An 18,406-nucleotide genomic window follows, 5' to 3' on the forward strand; every position below is an offset into this window, starting at 1 on the left:
ACAGTTAACAAGGACCTAGAAGAACTAAAGATGAAACAAACAATGATGAACAACACAATAAATGAAATGAAAAATACTCTAGATGGGATCAATAGCAGAATAACTGAGGCAGAAGAACAGATAAGTGACCTGGAAGACAAAATAGTGGAAATAACTACTGCAGAGCAGAATAAAGAAAAAAGAATGAAAAGAACTGAGGACAGTCTCAGAGACCTCTGGGACAACATTAAACGCACCAACATTCGACTTATAGGGGTTCTGGAGGAAGAAGAGAAAAAGAAAGGGACTGAGAAAATATTTGAAGAGATTATAGTTGAAAACTTCCCTAATATGGGAAAGGAAATAGTTAATCAAGTCCAGGAAGCACAGAGAGTCCCATACAGGATAAATCCAAGGAGAAATACGCCAAGACACATACTAATCAAACTGTCAAAAATTAAATACAAAGAAAGCATATTAAAAGCAGCAAGGGAAAAACACCAAATAAAACACAAGGGAATCCCCATAAAGTTAACAGCTGATCTTTCAGCAGAAACTCTGCAAGCCAGAAGGGAGTGGCAGGACATATTGAAAGTGTTGAAGGAGAAAAACCTGCAACCACGATTACTCTACCCAGCAAGGATATCATTCAGATTTGATGGAGAAATTAAAACCTTTACAGACAAGCAAAAGCTGAGAGAGTTCAGCACCACCAAACCAGCTCTACAACAACTGCTAAAGGAACTTCTCTAGGCAAGAAACACAAAAGAAGGAAAAGACCTACAATAACGAACCCAAAACAATTAAGAAAATGGGAATGGGAACATACATATCGATAATTACCTTAAATGTAAATGGACTAAATGCTCCCACCAAAAGACACAGATTGGCTGAATGGATACAAAAACAAGACGCATATATTTGCTGTCTACAAGACACCCACTTCAGACCTTGAGACACATACAGACTGAAAGTAAGGGGATGGAAAAAGGTATTTCATGCAAATGGAAACCAAAAGAAAGCTGGAGTAGCAATTCTCATATCAGACAAAATAGACTTTAAAATAAAGACTATTAGAAGAGACAAAGAAGGACACTACATAATGACCAAGGGATCAATCCAAGAAGAAGATATAAAAATTGTAAATATTTATGCACCCAACATAGGAGCACCTCAATACATAAGGCAAATACTAACAGCCATAAAAGGGGAAATGGACAGTAACACATTCATAGTAGGGGACTTTAACACCCCACTTTCACCAATGGACAGACCATCCAAAATGAAAATAAATAAGGAAACACAAGCTTTAAATGATACATTAAACAAGATGGACTTAATTGATATTTATAGGACATTCCATCCATAAACAACAGAATACACATTTTTCTCAAGTGCTCATGGAACATTCTGCAGGATAGATCATATCTTGGGTCACAAATCAAGCCTTGGTAAATTTAAGAAAATTGAAATTGTATCAAGTATCTTTTCCGACCACAACGCTATGAGACTAGATATCAACTACAGGAAAAGCGCTGTAAAAAAAAAAAACACATGGAGGTTAAACAATACACTACTTAATAACGAAGTGATCACTGAAGAAGTCAAAGAGGAAATCAAAAAATACCTAGAAACAAATGACAATGGAGACACGACAACTCAAAATCTATGGGATGCAGCAAAAGCAGTTCTAAGAGGGAAGTTCATAGCAATACAATCCTACCTTAAGAAACAAGAAACATCTCGAACAAACAACCTAACCTTGCACCTAAAGCAAATAGAGAAAGAAGAACAAAAAAACCCCAAAGTTAGCAGAAGGAAAGAAATCATAAAACTTAGATCAGAAATAAATGAAAAAGAAATGAAGGAAACGATAGCAAAGATCAATAAAACTAAAAGCTGGTTCTTTGAAAGGATAAACAAAATTGATAAACCATTAGCCACACTCATCAAGAAAAAAAGGGAGAAGACTGAGATCAATAGAATTAGAAATGAAAAAGGAGAAGTAACAACTGACACTGCAGAAATACAAAAGATCATGAGAGATTACTATAAGCAACTCTATGCCAATAAAATGGACAACCTGGAAGAAATGGACAAATTCTTAGAAAGGCACAACCTGCCGAGACTGAATCAGGAAGAAATAGAAAATATGAACAGACCAATCACAAGCACCGAAATTGAAACTGTGATTAAAAATCTTTCAACAAGCAAAAGCCCAGGACCAGATGGCTTCACAGGCGAATTCTATCAAACATTTAGAGAAGAGCTATCACCTATCCTTCTCAAACTCTTCCAAAATATAGCAGATATGTAAGACCCAACTCATTCTACGAGGCCACCATCACCCTGATACCAAAACCAGACAAGGATGTCACAAAGAAAGAAAACTACAGGCCAATATCACTGATGAACATAGATGCAAAAATCCTCAACAAAATACTAGCAAACAGAATCCAACAGCACATTTAACGGATCATACACCATGATCAAGTGGGGTTTATTCCAGGAATGCAAGTATTCTTCAATATACGCAAATCAATCAATGTGATACACCATATTAACAAATTAAAGGAGAAAAAACATATGATCATCTCAATAGATGCAGAGAAAGCTTTTGACAAAATTCAACACCCATTTATGATAAAAACCCTGCAGAAAGTAGGCATAGATGGAAATTTCCTCAACATAATAAAGGCCATATATGACAAACCCACAGCCAACATCGTCCTCAATGGTGAAAAACTGAAAGCATTTCCTCTAAGATCAGGAACAAGACAAGTTTGCCCACTCTCACCACTCTTATTCAACATAGTTTTGTAAGTTTTAGCCACAGCAATCAGAGAAGAAAAGGAAATAAAAGGAATCCAAATCGGAAAAGAAGAAATAAAGCTGTCACTCTTTGCAGATGACATGATACTATACATAGAGAATCCTAAAGATGCTACCAGAAAACTGCTAGAGCTAATCAATGAATTTGGTAAAGTAGCAGGATACAAAATTAATGCACAGAAATCTCTGGCATTCCTATACATTAAGGATGAAAAATCTGAAAGTGAAATCAAGAAAACACTCCCATTTACCACTGCAACAAAAAGAATAAAACACCTAGCAATAAACCTACCTAGGGAGACAAAAGACCTGTATGCAGAAAATTATAAGACACTGATGAAAGAAATTAAAGATGATACAAATAGATGGAGAGATATACCATATTCTCAGATTGGAAGAATCAACATTGTGAAAATGACTCTACTACCCAAAGCAATCTACAGATTCAATGCAATCCCTATCAAACTACCACTGGCATTTTTCACAGAACTAGAACAAAAAATTTCACAATTTGTATGGAAACACAAAAGACCCCGAATAGCCAAAGCAATCTTGAGAACGAAAAACGTAGCTGGAGGAATCAGGCTTCCTGACTTCAGATTATACTACAAAGCTACAGTAATCAAGACAGTATGGTACTGGCACAAAAACAGAAATATAGATCAATGGAACAGGATAGAAAGCTCAGAGATAAACCCACGCACATATGGTCACCTTATCTATGATAAAGGAGGCAGGAATGTACAGTGGAGAAAGGACAGCCTCTTCAATAAGTGGTGCTGGGAAAACTGGACAGCTATATGTAAAAGTATGAGATTAGATCACTCCCTAACACCGTGCACAAAAATAAGCTCAAAATGGATTAAAGACCTAAATGTAAGGCCAGAAACTATCAAACTCTTAGAGGAAAACATAGGCAGGACACTCTATGACATAAATCACAGCAAGGTCCTTTTTGACCCACCTCCTAGAGAAATGGAAATAAAAACAAAAATAAACAAATGGGACCTAATGAAACTTAAAAGCTTTTGTGCAGCAAAGGAAACCATAAACAAGACAAAAAGACAACCCTCAGAATGGGAGAAAATATTTGCAAATGAAGCAACTGACAGAGGATTAATCTCCAAAATTTTTAAGCAGCTCATGCAGCTTAATAACAAAAAAACAAACAACCCAATCCAAAAATGGGCAGAAGACCTAAATAGACATGTCTCCAAAGAAGATATACAGACTGCCAACAAACACATGAAAGAATGCTCAACATCACTAATTAGAGAAATGCAAATCAAAACTAGGGTGAGGTATCACCTCACACCAGTCAGAATGGCTATCATCAAAAAGTCTACAAACAGTAAATGCTGGAGAGGGTGTGGAGAAAAGGGAACCCTCTTACACTGTTGGTGGGAATGTAAATTGATACAGCCACTGTGGAGAACAGTATGGAGGTTCCTTAAAAAACTACAAATAGAACTACCATATGACCCAGCAATCCCACTACTGGGCATATACCTTGAGAAAACCATAATTCAAAAAGAGTCATGTACCAAAATGTTCATTGCAGCTGTATTTACAATAGCCCAGAGATGGAAACAACCTAAGTGTCCATCATCGGATGAATGGATAAAGAAGATGTGGCAGATATATACAATGGAATATTACTCAGCCATAAAAAGAAACGAAATTGAGCTATTTGTAATGAGGTGGATAGACCTAGAGTCTGTCATACAGAGTGAAGTAAGTCAGAAAGAGAGAGACAAATACCGTATGCTAACACATATATATGGAAATTAAGAAAAAAAAATGTCATGAAAAACCTAGGGGTGAAACAGACTTACTAGAGAATGGACTTGAGGCTATGGGGAGGGGGAATGGTAAACGGTGACAAAGCGAGAGAGAGGCATGGACATATATACACTACCAAACGTAAGGTAGATAGCTAGTGGGAAGCAGCCGCATAGCACAGAGAGATCAGCTCGGTGCTTTGTGACCGCCTGGAGGGGTGGGATAGGGAGGGTGGGAGGGAGAGAGACGCAAGCGGGAAGAGATATGGGAACATATGTATATATATAACTGATTCATTTTGTTGTGAAGCTGAAGCTAACATACCATTGTAAAGCAATTATACTCCAATAAAGATGTTAAAAAAAAAAAAGAATACAAGCTAGTAATAGTGAAAAGAGGGAAAGGATGTAAGGAGAGAGCTACAGATTCAAAACCTGACAGTAAAACAGACAAAGCTTCAAGACTCATCAGTGAATTCCAGCGGACCTGCTTGGGACAACTGTCTGGATAAGTAAAACAAACAGTGCTATAAACCTTTTACAGATTTACTACATTTCTGTAAACCACCCCCCTACAGTGCAAAATGATATTCAGTTATGTTATCTGTGGCATAAGAAAGAAAATCACAACAAATTAAATTGGAGTTGCCTTAAATGCCTATCTCAAGTGACAGCTTCTTAGAGTAATACAATTTGAACCTAAAATAGTTTAGTTGTGATCAAGATACAAAGAATGTTGATATATGTTATAGTCAGTCACACTTAGGGCTAGATGTGACTCATAAAACAGAACAACACTTCTCTTATCACTAACTTGATAAGAGAATAATGTGAATAATGTTCCTTCTTTGTATAAGTAAATGCTGAGCTTAATAAAGTCACTTTAATGGATAAAATTATGAAAATGTCAAAAGACAAGTGCTGAAGAACAACCATAAACAAAATAATTTTATAGACACTACGTACAAGTGAAACACCAAAACTGAAACCTAACAAAAAGTACTGTATTATCCAAACAGCATAAATTTTTAACAGGGTACTTACAAAGAAAGCAACACGAGGCTAGAAAATTATTAGTTATGTCACACAGTTCAAAATCTACTTTCTAGCATTAAGGTTTCTAACAGCCTCCCTAAAATCCCAGGAAGTAAAGATGCTTCCCTATAAAAATAATCCCATTAGGCATTATTGCAAAGCTCTCTGATCCAGCACAACTGGGGCCAGAAGTTGGTTCATATATTGAAAATATTGGTTAAAGCAGAGAATGATTATATGTATAGTAAAAATTATATATATATTAAAAATGTTGCTTTAACTTAAAACACAAATATAAATATTCACTCACCTCCTGATGTAAGATTACAGCCATTTTTTAAGTTTAGGTCCTTTGATTAGGATTTTGTATCATCTTTCTTATACAAACCTATACCTACAATGCAATATTTATAATTTCCAATTTCCTTTGGATTAAAACAGAGTGAAAGCTAAAAGGTGTATGCAAAATAATTGGCATCTGAAATCGTTAGATTTATATCATTTTTTGCAGTTCACTTGTGCATGCTTAACTCATAATAACCTTCCAACTTATCCTTACTGAGATTTTTCCGAATACTTAATAATTTTCTTTGCTGTCACACTCACAGTTCATCACTTTACATAATACTATATTACAGAATTCTAATGAAAAGAATGGGCATTCATAGGATTGGAGGCAGATGGGAAACTGGCTCATTACAAGCACACAAAGCAATTGGCAGGAGCAGAATTGCATACATGAAGTAGACCACAGTTTACTCCCCATGGCTGCTCAGTATCCTGTGGGAAGCAGGCAGTATCATTTACAGTGAGCCGCCTGTCAAGCAGAAGTAAATTCAGTAAGTCTAATAAGTAGACAATGGTTAAGTAAACCTCCACTGTACATCTATTCCACTGAAAGTGAATAATCCGTCAGTGAACACAGATAAAAGGGGTCAGAGAATCAACATCAGATTGGAAAGCTAGAGAAAGTTCTAACAACTTTCTATAGAAATGCCTATTGGCTGATTAGTTATTTTAAGCTCACATCCATCAAAGAGACTATTTCTCAGCACTGGTGCTGGTTTGGTTAACAACCCTAAAGCCTTCTACCTCTACCTTGTAGTTTGCCACCCCATCACCAAAATAAACAGTATCAGGGGTCCCCAGACACCCTGGAAATTCACTTTCTAGAAACATCACCATCTCCAATAAGCCAAACTGAAGGAAGCCACATAACAAAAATGCATTCACAGAGGACCCATGGGGAGTCGAAAATGTTTACATTGCAAAAGATTCCTTGAAGTTCCATTTGAATCCAAAGGTCAATAGACATTCCAAAGAAAACTTCTCAACAATCTATTGGAAGCATTACCCTACCTGGCACCAACTCCCCTCTGCTCCCACAGAAAAGTCTATAAGATATCAAAAACTCTGGAAAGTTTACACTTTATATTATGAAGATGTGTTATTTGCCATGGGGATAATTTATATTATTATTCCCAATTTTTCATAAGCCTCCATAAAATCAAATTCTGCTTCCAGTATCACCAACATAAGGCTTGGTCAAATTATTTGGTTAATGAAATGGAAGTACAAATCACATCTGCCAATTCTGAGCTGAATCTTTCAGAGCCACGACAGGTTCCCTCCACTGCTCTTTCTCTCTGTCACGAGATCGGCACGTCTCACACAGGGGCTGCTCCATCACCCTGGATCCTGGAAATAATTTGACACTTGGGACAGAGCCACAGCTGACAACCACAACCAACGTGAGCAAGAAGTACCCTTTGTTATTGTAAGCCATTAAAATGTTGGAGTTTTTTGCAACAAGCCATACCGCAGTGAAAGCTAACACAACAACCATCGATTTTGTTGAAGGAAGAGAATACAAAGGAGGTTGACATCAGTGCTATACCTTCCAACCATAAATGACTTCTAAACCAATAAATAATGATCACTAATTTTCAGATCAGTGTTTCTCAAACTATCTATGATGATGGACCAGTTACCTTTCCTTTTTAAATTTTCCAATCTATTATAGACCAGTACTTACATAAAATATTAAAAAATGAATTATTAGCAAATGGAAAGAAAAGAAGACTTTCAAAATTTAAGCCCCAATATTTATATTATCATTATTAGATTCAACAGAAATAAAACTACTCTTTCAAACTGCTATTAAAGTTTCTAAATACTTACTCCTGGGCTTCCCTGGTGGTGCAGTGGTTGAGAATCTGCCTGCCAATGCAGGAGACACGGGTTCGAGCCCTGCTCTGGGAAGATCCCACATGCCGCGGAGCAACTAGGCCCGTGAGCCACAACTACTGAGCCTGCGCGTCTGGAGCCTGTGCTCCGCAACAAGCGAGGCTGCGATAGTGAGAGGCCCACGCACCGCGATGAAGAGTGGCCCCCGCCTGCCACAACTAGAGAAAGCCCTCGCACAGAAACAAAGACACAACACAGCCAAAAATAAATAAATACTCCCAATTTCTGACAATATATTATTATTGCAAACCAATTACAGTGCACAGAACCACACTGCTCCACAGAGCACACTTCGAGGAGCACTGTTTCAGAACATGTGAAATTAAGAAATATAAAGGCTTTTGTGATGATGTAAACTTCTTGGCAATTGTATAAATGGAAATTAAATTGTAGACAAATTTTGCCCAGAAAAGAGGTAAAATTTTTCCTTAGCATCTTTCCCACTCTGCAAAAATATCTGTGGTTCCTTTTTTCTATAGGCATAAAAATCAGGGGGGTTTTTTCACCTTGTTTTTTCAGTCTATCAATGATAGACACTTAGATTATTTGAAAAGTGCCTAGCTCCCAGACTTAGTAATTTTAAATGAAATGTTTTCAGTTATAACGAATAGGAACCCAATTATTTTATATTGACATATGTAGTTTACTGCCTTTCTCTCTACTTATTATTATCTAGCTACTGAAAAGCAGCTCGTTTTCTCCAATTATTTAGCAACCTGCAATAAACATGATTTAGTTCTAAAACCCCAAGTATATTTTAAATCACACTTAATTTTCTAAAGAATGAATCTTTCCTTTATTAGAGATGATTCAAAGTTTCAGAAATTAATCTCAAGCCTTTAAAGTAGTTTCTGGCTGGCCCAGAAATACTTTTTGGGTGCTAAGATTCCAATCTTGATGAATGTCATTATATATCCACTGTCCTGGGTTGCTGCAGCAGCTGCTGCTAGCTGCTTAAAGAGCGAGTTTTTTTAAAAAACGACTGAAAGGAAAAGAAATGATTGTTTCGTTTTCTCTCAAATGAAGAAAAATATGTGAAATATATTTAAAGTGAAAGTGCTTTCTAAGTTTTAAAAATATGGATGGCAAAAGCCAGAGCCACCTCAGTTTGGGCAAAACAGAGACTGCATCATTTGACTTTTGCAAGGCTCAACTGCCTTTTGAAATTAATAGTATTTTTTTTAATAAGAAAAAGACTTTTGCAAATTAGAGTACTTTTTCAATCTTGTCAATTAAGATTTCTATAGCATTGAGTAATGTATAAAATTACAATTTGCAATCTAGTTAGTATCTAGAGCAACCCAGTTAGGCAGGTAAGAGGAATATCATCACCTTTAACCCCACTAAGCCAGATGAAGAACCATGTTTAGAGAGCTCCACTGTGGGTTCAAACTCTAAACCCCATTCTTTTTTTTTTTCTACACTCCAATACATGGTAATTTCCTTCTTAAAGATCATTTATATTTGACAACAATAAGCATTTGCACCTAAAATATTTTCAGGTCAGTTGGCAAAAAAATACACTAGAACAGCATACATTTACCAGCAGTATTATATGTACAGGAAAGTACAGTGCAATTTCTAAAATGATTAGAAGAGAAGAGAGATATCACAATACGCTAACATATTTTGATTACTGGTATAATTTTCTATAATACAGAATTAAAGTCTAGACAGTCTTTAATTTTCATTTCTTCTGAAAAATTATCAGAAATAGGTGGTTAATCATTTAGATAAAAATTGAATTAAGAACATTTCCTTTTACTGTTTTCCTGTTACTGTAAATATAAGTAACAATTTATTCCTTAGCAGAAATAAGATTTTTGTTGTTGGTTTTTGAAGATGTGTTTTATATTATCTTTGGAGATGTAGGGAAGAGGTAGATACAAAAGCAATGTTTTAAATTATATATGTATAGACTTCCATGATAAAAATATAAGTAAAATGATGTTACTTTTTACAACTCTGCCTATAGGTAAAGAAGCAATAGGGCTTTTTAGGTGATATTTCAAGTACATATATAGAAGTTAAGCTTACTGTTACATTAAGTGACAAAGTAAGGAATTCTTAAAAATAACCCATGTTACAGTTAGAGATTATTTCCATAGAATCTTTTAAGTTTACTGCTGTTTCAACTTAGCTGATAAATATGAAGCTATATGAATACAGTTAAATGGTTTTTAAAACGTTTTAATATCATTAGCAAAACCACCTAGAATACTTTCTATTAATCCTCGTTTGCACTTTCTAATTTTAAAAAATCAACTGTAATTTTTTAGCTAATTAACACAAACTGTATTTTCCCTTCAGTTCAGTACAAATTTATACATTGGAAGACTAACTATAAAATCTAACACATTTTTGATGCTGAGAAAAACCTCAACAAAGAAAAATAACTTTCTTCTTGCTCATCTCTTCATAGCCATAAGAAATAGATTTTTTTAAATAAGGGAAAAAATATAGAATTCCTTAATTGTATTTTTAAAAAAAGACATGTTTAGTTCAGTAATTATGGGTATATTTTCAGCTGTGCTGTCATTATCATCAAAATTCTATATTCTACAAAGTTACATTAAATTAACACTCAGGTATAACATTCTTTTCCAAAGAACTATTATTTTAAATGAATTTTTAACCCAGAATTTTGGCTGTACTCTCAATTCAAAAGTTGTTTCTCTTTCTTTATTTTTTTAAGTCAAAGCTCTTTAGTGAGAAAAGTTTGAGATCCCATATATAAGGAGATCCTGAGACCCTATAACAGGGCAAAAAAAAAAAAAAAAATCCCTTCATCTAGATAAGTAAATAAATTAAAATTTTCCCAACATACTGCCTGTTAATTATTTTAACAGTTAACTGTATTCTATCATACTTCCTATTTTCTATCACAATTGCATTTATCTTAGTCATTCCTATCTCTCCAGTAAAAATAAAGGCCCGTTGATTAAATCTGATATTCTTTGTGCCCTTAGACACTAAATAAATATTGCTTGATTGAAAATAATTGACTGAATGTTGTTTCAAGGATATGGAGAGATTTTAAATTATGTGATATACCTTCACAAAGAATAGGATTTTCAAAAATCGAATTAAATTGAAAAAAAAAAGTTAACAGAGGATATTTTTACATAAAATAGGGACTAGATAATTTTGAGTTTTCTCTTTATAAAAGATTTTATAAATTGTTATACTTTTAATATTTAAACATTAAATCCTAAATCCTTAAAATTTTTAAATACAGTTTCCAAACACATATATGGTCCAACTGGATTTACAAGGAACAACTTTTAATAAATCAGCATTAGTCACTATGATAGCTACCAAATCTAGTTTCATACAGTTCCTTTCCCATATTTTTATATTTCTAAAGCCTATTTAGTAGGTTCAATCATAAATATGGAGGAGAGGTAATCAAATGCAAGTACTAAATTTTAACTGAGGTTCTTATAGCAGTTTTGGTATCTGTATGTAAAACTTTAACTTGAACACTCTCAAGCAATACCTCTCAACAAATGGCAATAAAAAGAACTAATAAAATAGAATGCCAAAAAGTGCCTTGATTATAGGTTGATATCAAAGTGGTCTGTTAATATAAAACTAGTGGTCAAGGCAGTCACTTAGAGAAGATGGGGAAATAGTCATGTTTATGTATGAGAAAAAATTATACCAATTTTAACAACAATTTAAGTGAAAAGACTCCTAGCCTCAAAATATATTTCATAATAATCACCAGGCCAAGCTATCTGAATCAGCAGACACACGATCTTTTTCAAAACTTTCCCTAAAGTTTTCAGTAACTCTAGAAACAGGCAGCTGGCATCATCTAATTTGGGGGACTACACAAAGAATAATTTTAAGTCCTTAGACCTGCTTTTTCCAATAAGGGAGCCACCAGACAAAGGTGGCTACTTGTGCTTAAGATTAGGTTAGTGCAACTGAGAAACTAAATTTAAAGTTTTATTTAATTTTAATTATTTTATTAAATGTAAATTTTAAAATTATTATTCATTTGAGTTGCTAGAACTTTTAATAATGGTTGGAAACACTTGGGTATGTACTTTTAAACTGAAAATTTTATTAAATCTAAATATTGATCAAGTATTTCCAATGGAAAAATACCAGATTTAGAAAGTGCAGTACAAAAGAATGAAAATATCTCACTAACAAATTTTATATTGATTACATGTTAAAATATGTTTTGATATATTGGGTTAAATAAAAATCTATCATTATTAAAATTCATTCAGCTGTTCTTTATTTTTTTAATATAGCCACTAAATTTTTTGAATTATATAAATGGTGTCCATTATATTTCTATTGGACAGTGCTGCCTTAGACAATATAATCAAAACTTTTTTTAAAGTCAGGTTCCTTAGGGTATAATTTACACGCAGTAAAATTCACTCTTTTACATGTACAGTTCTATAAATTCTGACAAATGTATACAGTCATGTAACCACCACAATCAAGACATAATACATTTTCATCACCCCAGAAAGTCCCCTTATGTTTCTCCGTAATCAGCTCAAACCTCCTACCCCTAAACCGTGACAACTCAGTTTTCTGTCCCTACAGTTTTGCTCTTTGCAAAACAGTACAGCATGTAGACTTCTTAAGTCCAGGAAAATCAAACTTTAAAGACCACGCTACCCTATGGTACTAAAGGATTATTATTGATATTTCCTTTCCTTGTATTACGAACATTTTGCCAAGGCCTGTTTTGCCAGTTATTCCATTTTCAAAACTGAAAATGAAAGCTTTCTTCCTTGTCACTATTACAGTAATTTATTTATACTTATGGAATAAAACTCAGCACACTGCATTTTAGTTATTTACATACAGGTTTCCCTCCACTAGACTGTATGATGGAAGCCTGACTTCTAGAACCACTGTGCTTTCCATAGAGTTAACTGCCTAGTGAAATTAATGATGCAGATGACAAGGCTGAGAAGGTATTCCCCATATTGTGTTATAAAAAAGGAAAAGGAAAAAACAAAGAACTGACTGATGAAGCAGTTTACCCTCTAGATTAGCTGTCTACTTTTACTGTGGTCTCAAAAAAAGATTCTAATTAGAGGATCCAAGTACTACGATGCCAAATAACCAGGAGCAAATGCTAGTGGAGACCGAACCTACACCAATATTTTTACCTAGATTGCTATTAGTTTTGTCAGAGCTTGCTAACAAAGTTGAATAGATTTGGAGTACTCTGTCTAACACTATTTTTCTCATAAACTCTGTTATTTCTGGTACATGATTTTAAGAACATAAAGTTTTTAAGAAACACATGTATCTTATTACAGCAGAAACACCTTTACCGCATGAAGGTAAAGACTGAAGAAATTCTATGGAAAAGTAGAATATTTGTAATCAATAATATTCATAAAAGTTAAATACATGAAATATAACATCTATGTTTTAAATAAATAAATAAAATATTACAACTGAGTTTAATCGTTCTAAAATACTTACTGAAGTCTCCAGTAAGAAAAACTCCCTCTGCTCCCGGGGCCCATTCTTTGCAGTATAAACCACCATCAGCACATCTGTGGACGCCAAATGATTCATAACCTCTGGAAAACTTATCAATACCACCTTCGTTCTCTCCAATGTTGTTCAAAGTCTTGCTAAACAGCTTATACCTTTGAAAAAGTGCAAAAGAAAGGAAATTGAAAAATTAAATCATCTTCCAGAAAAGCTACTGTAATTAAGAAGTTGCTGTACTCTCATTCAGAAAAAGAAAAAAGAAGACATCATTAAAGAGGAATGATGTGAATAATTTCATTTATTGGTAGAAGTTACCTGGTAGGATAAAATCATTCTTATCTCAAATAAACTGAACTAATCCAACTAACATTTTTTTTTGTAATTTCAAGCATTTTGGTATAAGAGAGAAAATATGATGGCTATGTTATTCCATGAATATTTTAATATCAGCACTATAGCAACTTCTACGTCAAGATAGTAGATTGAAGGAGCATTCCTACATCTCTCCTCAAACTCCTAAAAAAAAAAAATGAAGGAAAACTAGCTAAAAACCAGTAAGAAAAATAAAATTATTCTATAGCAGGTTTGGCACACTTTTCCTGTTAAGGGGCAGATAGTAAATATTTTAGGCTTTGCCAGCCATATGGTCTCTATCACAACTACTCAACTATGTCTCTGAAGCATGAAATTGGCCACAGACAATATGCAAATGGATGGGTGTAGCTGTGGTTTTTTTTTTTTTTTTTACATCTTTATTGGAGTATAATTGCTTTACAATGGTGTGTTAGTTTCTGCTTTATAACAAAGTGAATCAGTTATACATATACATATGTTCCCATATCTCTTCCCTCTTGCGTCTCCCTCCCTCCCACCCTCCCAATCCCACCCCTCTAGGTGGTCACAAAGCACCGAGCTGATCTCCCTGTGCTATGCGGCTTCTTCCCACTAGCTATCTATTTTACGTTTGGGAGTGTATATATGTCCATGCCACTCTCACTTTGTCACAGCTTACCCTTCCCCCTCCCCACATCCTCAAGTCCATTCTCTAGTAGGTCTGTGTCTTTATTCCCGTCTTACTCCTAGGTTCTTCATGACATTTTTTTTTCTTAAATTCCATATATATGTGCTGGCATACGGTATTTGTCTTTCGCTTTCTGACTTACTTCACTCTGTATGACAGACTCTAGGTCCATCCACCTCATTACAAAGAGCTCAATTTCGTTTCTTTTTATGGCTGAGTAATATTCCATTGTATATATGCGCCACATCTTCTTTATCCATTCATCCGATGATGGACACTTAGGTTGTTTCCATCTCCTGGCTATTGTAAATAGAGCTGCAATGAACATTTTGGTACATGACTCTTTTTGAATTATGGTTTTCTCAGGGTAAATGCCCAGTAGTGGGATTGCTGGGTCATATGGTAGTTCTATTTGTAGTTTTTTAAGGAACCTCCATACTGTTCTCCATAGTGGCTGTATCAATTCACATTCCCACCAGCAGTGCAAGAGGGTTCCCTTTTCTCCACACCCTCTCCAGCATTTATTGTTTCTAGATTTTTTGATGATGGCCATTCTGACTGGTGTGAGATGATATCTCATTGTAGTTTTGATTTGCATTTCTCTAATGTTTAGTGATGTTGAGCATTCTTTCATGTGTTTGTTGGCAGTCTGTGTATCTTCTTTGGAGACATGTCTATTTAGGTCTTCTGCCCATTTTTGGATTGGGTTGTTTGTTTTTTTGTTATTGAGCTGCATGAGCTGCTTATAAATTTTGGAGATTAATCCTTTGTCAGTTGCTTCATTTGCAAATATTTTCTCCCATTCTGAGGGTTGTCTTTTCGTCTTGTTTATGGTTTCCTTTGCTGTGCAAAAGCTTTGAAGTTTCATTAGGTCCCATTTGTTTATTTTTATTTCCATTTCTCTAAGAGGTGGGTCAAAAAGGATTTTGCTGTGATTTATGTCATAGAGTGTTCTGCCTATGTTTTCCTCTAAGAGTTTGATAGTTTCTGGCCTTACATTTAGGTCTTTATTCCATTTTGAGCTTATTTTTGTGTATGGTGTTACGGAGACACTTTATTTACAAAATCAGATGGTGGGGCCAAATTTGGCCTCTGGGCTGTAGTTTGCCTAGCCATGCCCTATAAAGCATGGAAAGAACATACATCACATCAAACTACAGAAGCTAGCAGCCACGAGAAGAAATCAAAGATTGCTTTCCAAGCAGGACCAAGAATAACACATGGCTGCTCCTGAACCTCTCCCAGATTCCCACAGTCCATATTCAGGGCTGGTACACAAAAACATACTACTACTTGCACTTACTAGCCCCAGGTCTGGGGAGAAGCAAAGTAGGACAAAACTGGTAAAACTAGAGAAATGAAGCCTGTGGCAGGTGCTCTATGTCAGAAGTGAAAGTTCCAGAACTATGCAATGAATTGAGCAATGTCCATAAACTTCCCTGCGTACTCAATACCCTGAGGGGTAATCAATAAAAGTCCCAGAAAGATGGCATGAATCCAAGTAGGGAATATACAGGGAATATACAAAATGTAAGAAACTAACTAATGAAGAACACCTCAACTGAGCTGAATGGAAAAAGACTCTTTTCACAAATGTTTCATGCTGTACTTCAACTTAAATAAAAATGAATTGAATTAAAATAAGAGCTGAGAGATTATATGACAGAACAATAGAATGAGAAGTAAAATGAAACTGCAGACCCAAAGAAATAAACAGAGTATCAAAACGTAGCATTAGAAAATAATAATTAAATTAGAATTGGCAAGGGACAAAGTGTACATATAACCAAGGGGGGAAAGCGGGGCATGGGGGGTGGTGGTGGGATGAATTGGGAGATCGGGATTGACATATATACACTAATATGTATAAAATAGATAACTAATAAGAAGCTGCTGTATAAATAAAATAAAATAAAATTCAAAAATTCAAAAAAAATAATTTAAAAATCTCTATTTTTAAAGATAAAAAAATACTATACAATGGACAGCCTCAATAACTGAGTATGAGAGTTACTGTTTCTCTACACTCTTGGCAATGTTAGTCTTATTAATCCATCTGATATTTTTTAACTCTCTGGTTGGTAAAAATATCTTATTGTGTTTTAGTGCTTGCATTTTCCTAAATTATTATTAAGGTTGAATGGCTTTTCTTAAATTTATTAGCTATTTGTGCTTCTTTTTCAGTGAGATGAGTGCAGGCTAGTATTTACTAATGGTATAACTCTGGACAAATTCCTAAATTTCTCTGTGCCTCATTTTCTTGCCTGCAAAATGGAGATGCTAAGTGTATTTGATCAAAAGGGTTATTATGCAAATTAGCTGAGATTGTACATGTAAAGTCCTTAGGCTATTGCCTGGCAAATAATATTCTCTCAATCAATATTAGCTATATCTTTGTCCTTTTTTTCCATTTTAGGTTGATTTATTTTTTGATTTGCAAAAGCTCTTTATATATTATAGAAAGTCATCTGTTTTCTGAAACACACTTATTGCAAATATTTTCTTCCAGTTGGTTTCCTTCTAGCTTTACTTATGGTATAGTTCATCTTAAAGAATTTAAAAATTATTTCTAATCTATCCATCTTTAAGGAGTTTTATATAGAATATATATAGCATTATATTTTGCTTAAAAGGTATTCCTAATCATAAGATTAAAATAATTCTCCCATATTTTCTTCCACTATACTTATATTTTTTGGCGTTTAGTGCTTAAATTGCCTTGGCATTTATTTTTGTATGTGGAATGATGTAGGAATTTGAGTTTTCTTCCAAAGTGCGAGAATAATTTTCCCAGTGCTCTTTATTTCATATATTCTGCCCTTTCTCCACTGATTAAGATGCCTGATTGACTTTATGTATTAAATTCACATATATAGAACGCATTTTTATTTATTCCTCTTTCTTTGTTCTTTTCTGTATCTGGAGGAAGAATACCACACAATTTTAATTAACATAACTACATATAATAGTATATTTAATATTTGGTCATAGAAGTTCACATTTTAATTTTTCTGTACATTTTCTTGGATATTTTAAAAACTTTTTTCCTTTATATGAACTTTACAATCAGTATGTCAAGTTTATTCAGATTATTCTACTATATAGATTAATTTGGAGAGAATTGCTACATACAAAATATTGAGTCCTTTAGCACAGTTATTATTAGGTTAATCTTAGCATTTTGATAAGATGCTCCTTGTCTACTACATTTTCTAAGTGGCTATTGTTGACAAATAAAGATGCTAGTGGTTTATTATAAAAAAGAATTATTAGGTAAGTGAACTGGAAATTGATATAATTAGGGAAAAAAGAAATTGAAAATATTAAAGAGATATGCAAAACTAACAAAAATTATCAAAATAAGGATAGCTGGTGACTCTGAAGAACAAAACCAAATAAAATGAATATAAAAGACATAAAACTGGACAGTTTTCCTATAGAACTAAATCTGCATTTTAAAAAGAACACATGTTTTAAGAAAAATTTGGAAAACAAATGCACAAACACGCACACACAGCATCTCCCAGTTTAAGCTACTGAAATTCAAAGGAGAAAGAAATAATTCTATGGACAACTGGTACAAAAAAATAAGGGGAGGGGGGCATTTTTTTTTGCAAAGGAGCATGACATTAAAGACCAAAACATAACAAATCCAAGCCCACACAATTCTGAGAGGGAAAAGTAGTAATCTAAGGATATTATATGAGGGCTTCCCTGGTGGCGCAGTGGTTGAGAGTCCGCCTGCCGATGCAGGGGACGCGGGTTAGTGCCCCGGTCTGGGAAGACCCCACATGCCACGGAGCGGCTGGGCCCGTGAGCCATGGCCGCTGAGCCTGCGCATCCGGAGCCTGTGCTCCGCAACCGGAGAGGCCACAACAGTGAGAGGCCCGCGTACCGCAAAAAAAAAAAAAGTCAGTTTAAGGATATTATATGAGACACATGCCTACTCGAGCTTAAGGAATTCTTTAAATATTGCCAAATTAAAAAATAATTTTAAGTCTATGACATTAACGAACCATTGTTGAAG

General features: G+C 34.5%; 1 protein-coding gene across 1 annotated transcript in view; it reads right to left on the bottom strand.

Annotated features, from left to right (window-relative positions):
- GBE1 (1,4-alpha-glucan branching enzyme 1) overlaps positions 1-18,406 on the bottom strand; it is a 297,920-nt gene that overhangs the window by 219,108 nt on the left and 60,406 nt on the right. The window contains exon 2 of the mRNA XM_029213759.1: positions 13,344-13,513. Within this exon, the coding sequence (XP_029069592.1) occupies positions 13,344-13,513 (170 nt within the window). The remainder of the gene's footprint in view (positions 1-13,343; positions 13,514-18,406) is intronic.

The sequence above is a fragment of the Monodon monoceros genome, unplaced genomic scaffold (genome assembly GCF_005190385.1).
Source record: "Monodon monoceros isolate NGI ecotype Baffin Bay Population unplaced genomic scaffold, NGI_Narwhal_1 Super_Scaffold_11, whole genome shotgun sequence".
In the NCBI taxonomy this organism is placed as follows: domain Eukaryota; kingdom Metazoa; phylum Chordata; class Mammalia; order Artiodactyla; family Monodontidae; genus Monodon; species Monodon monoceros.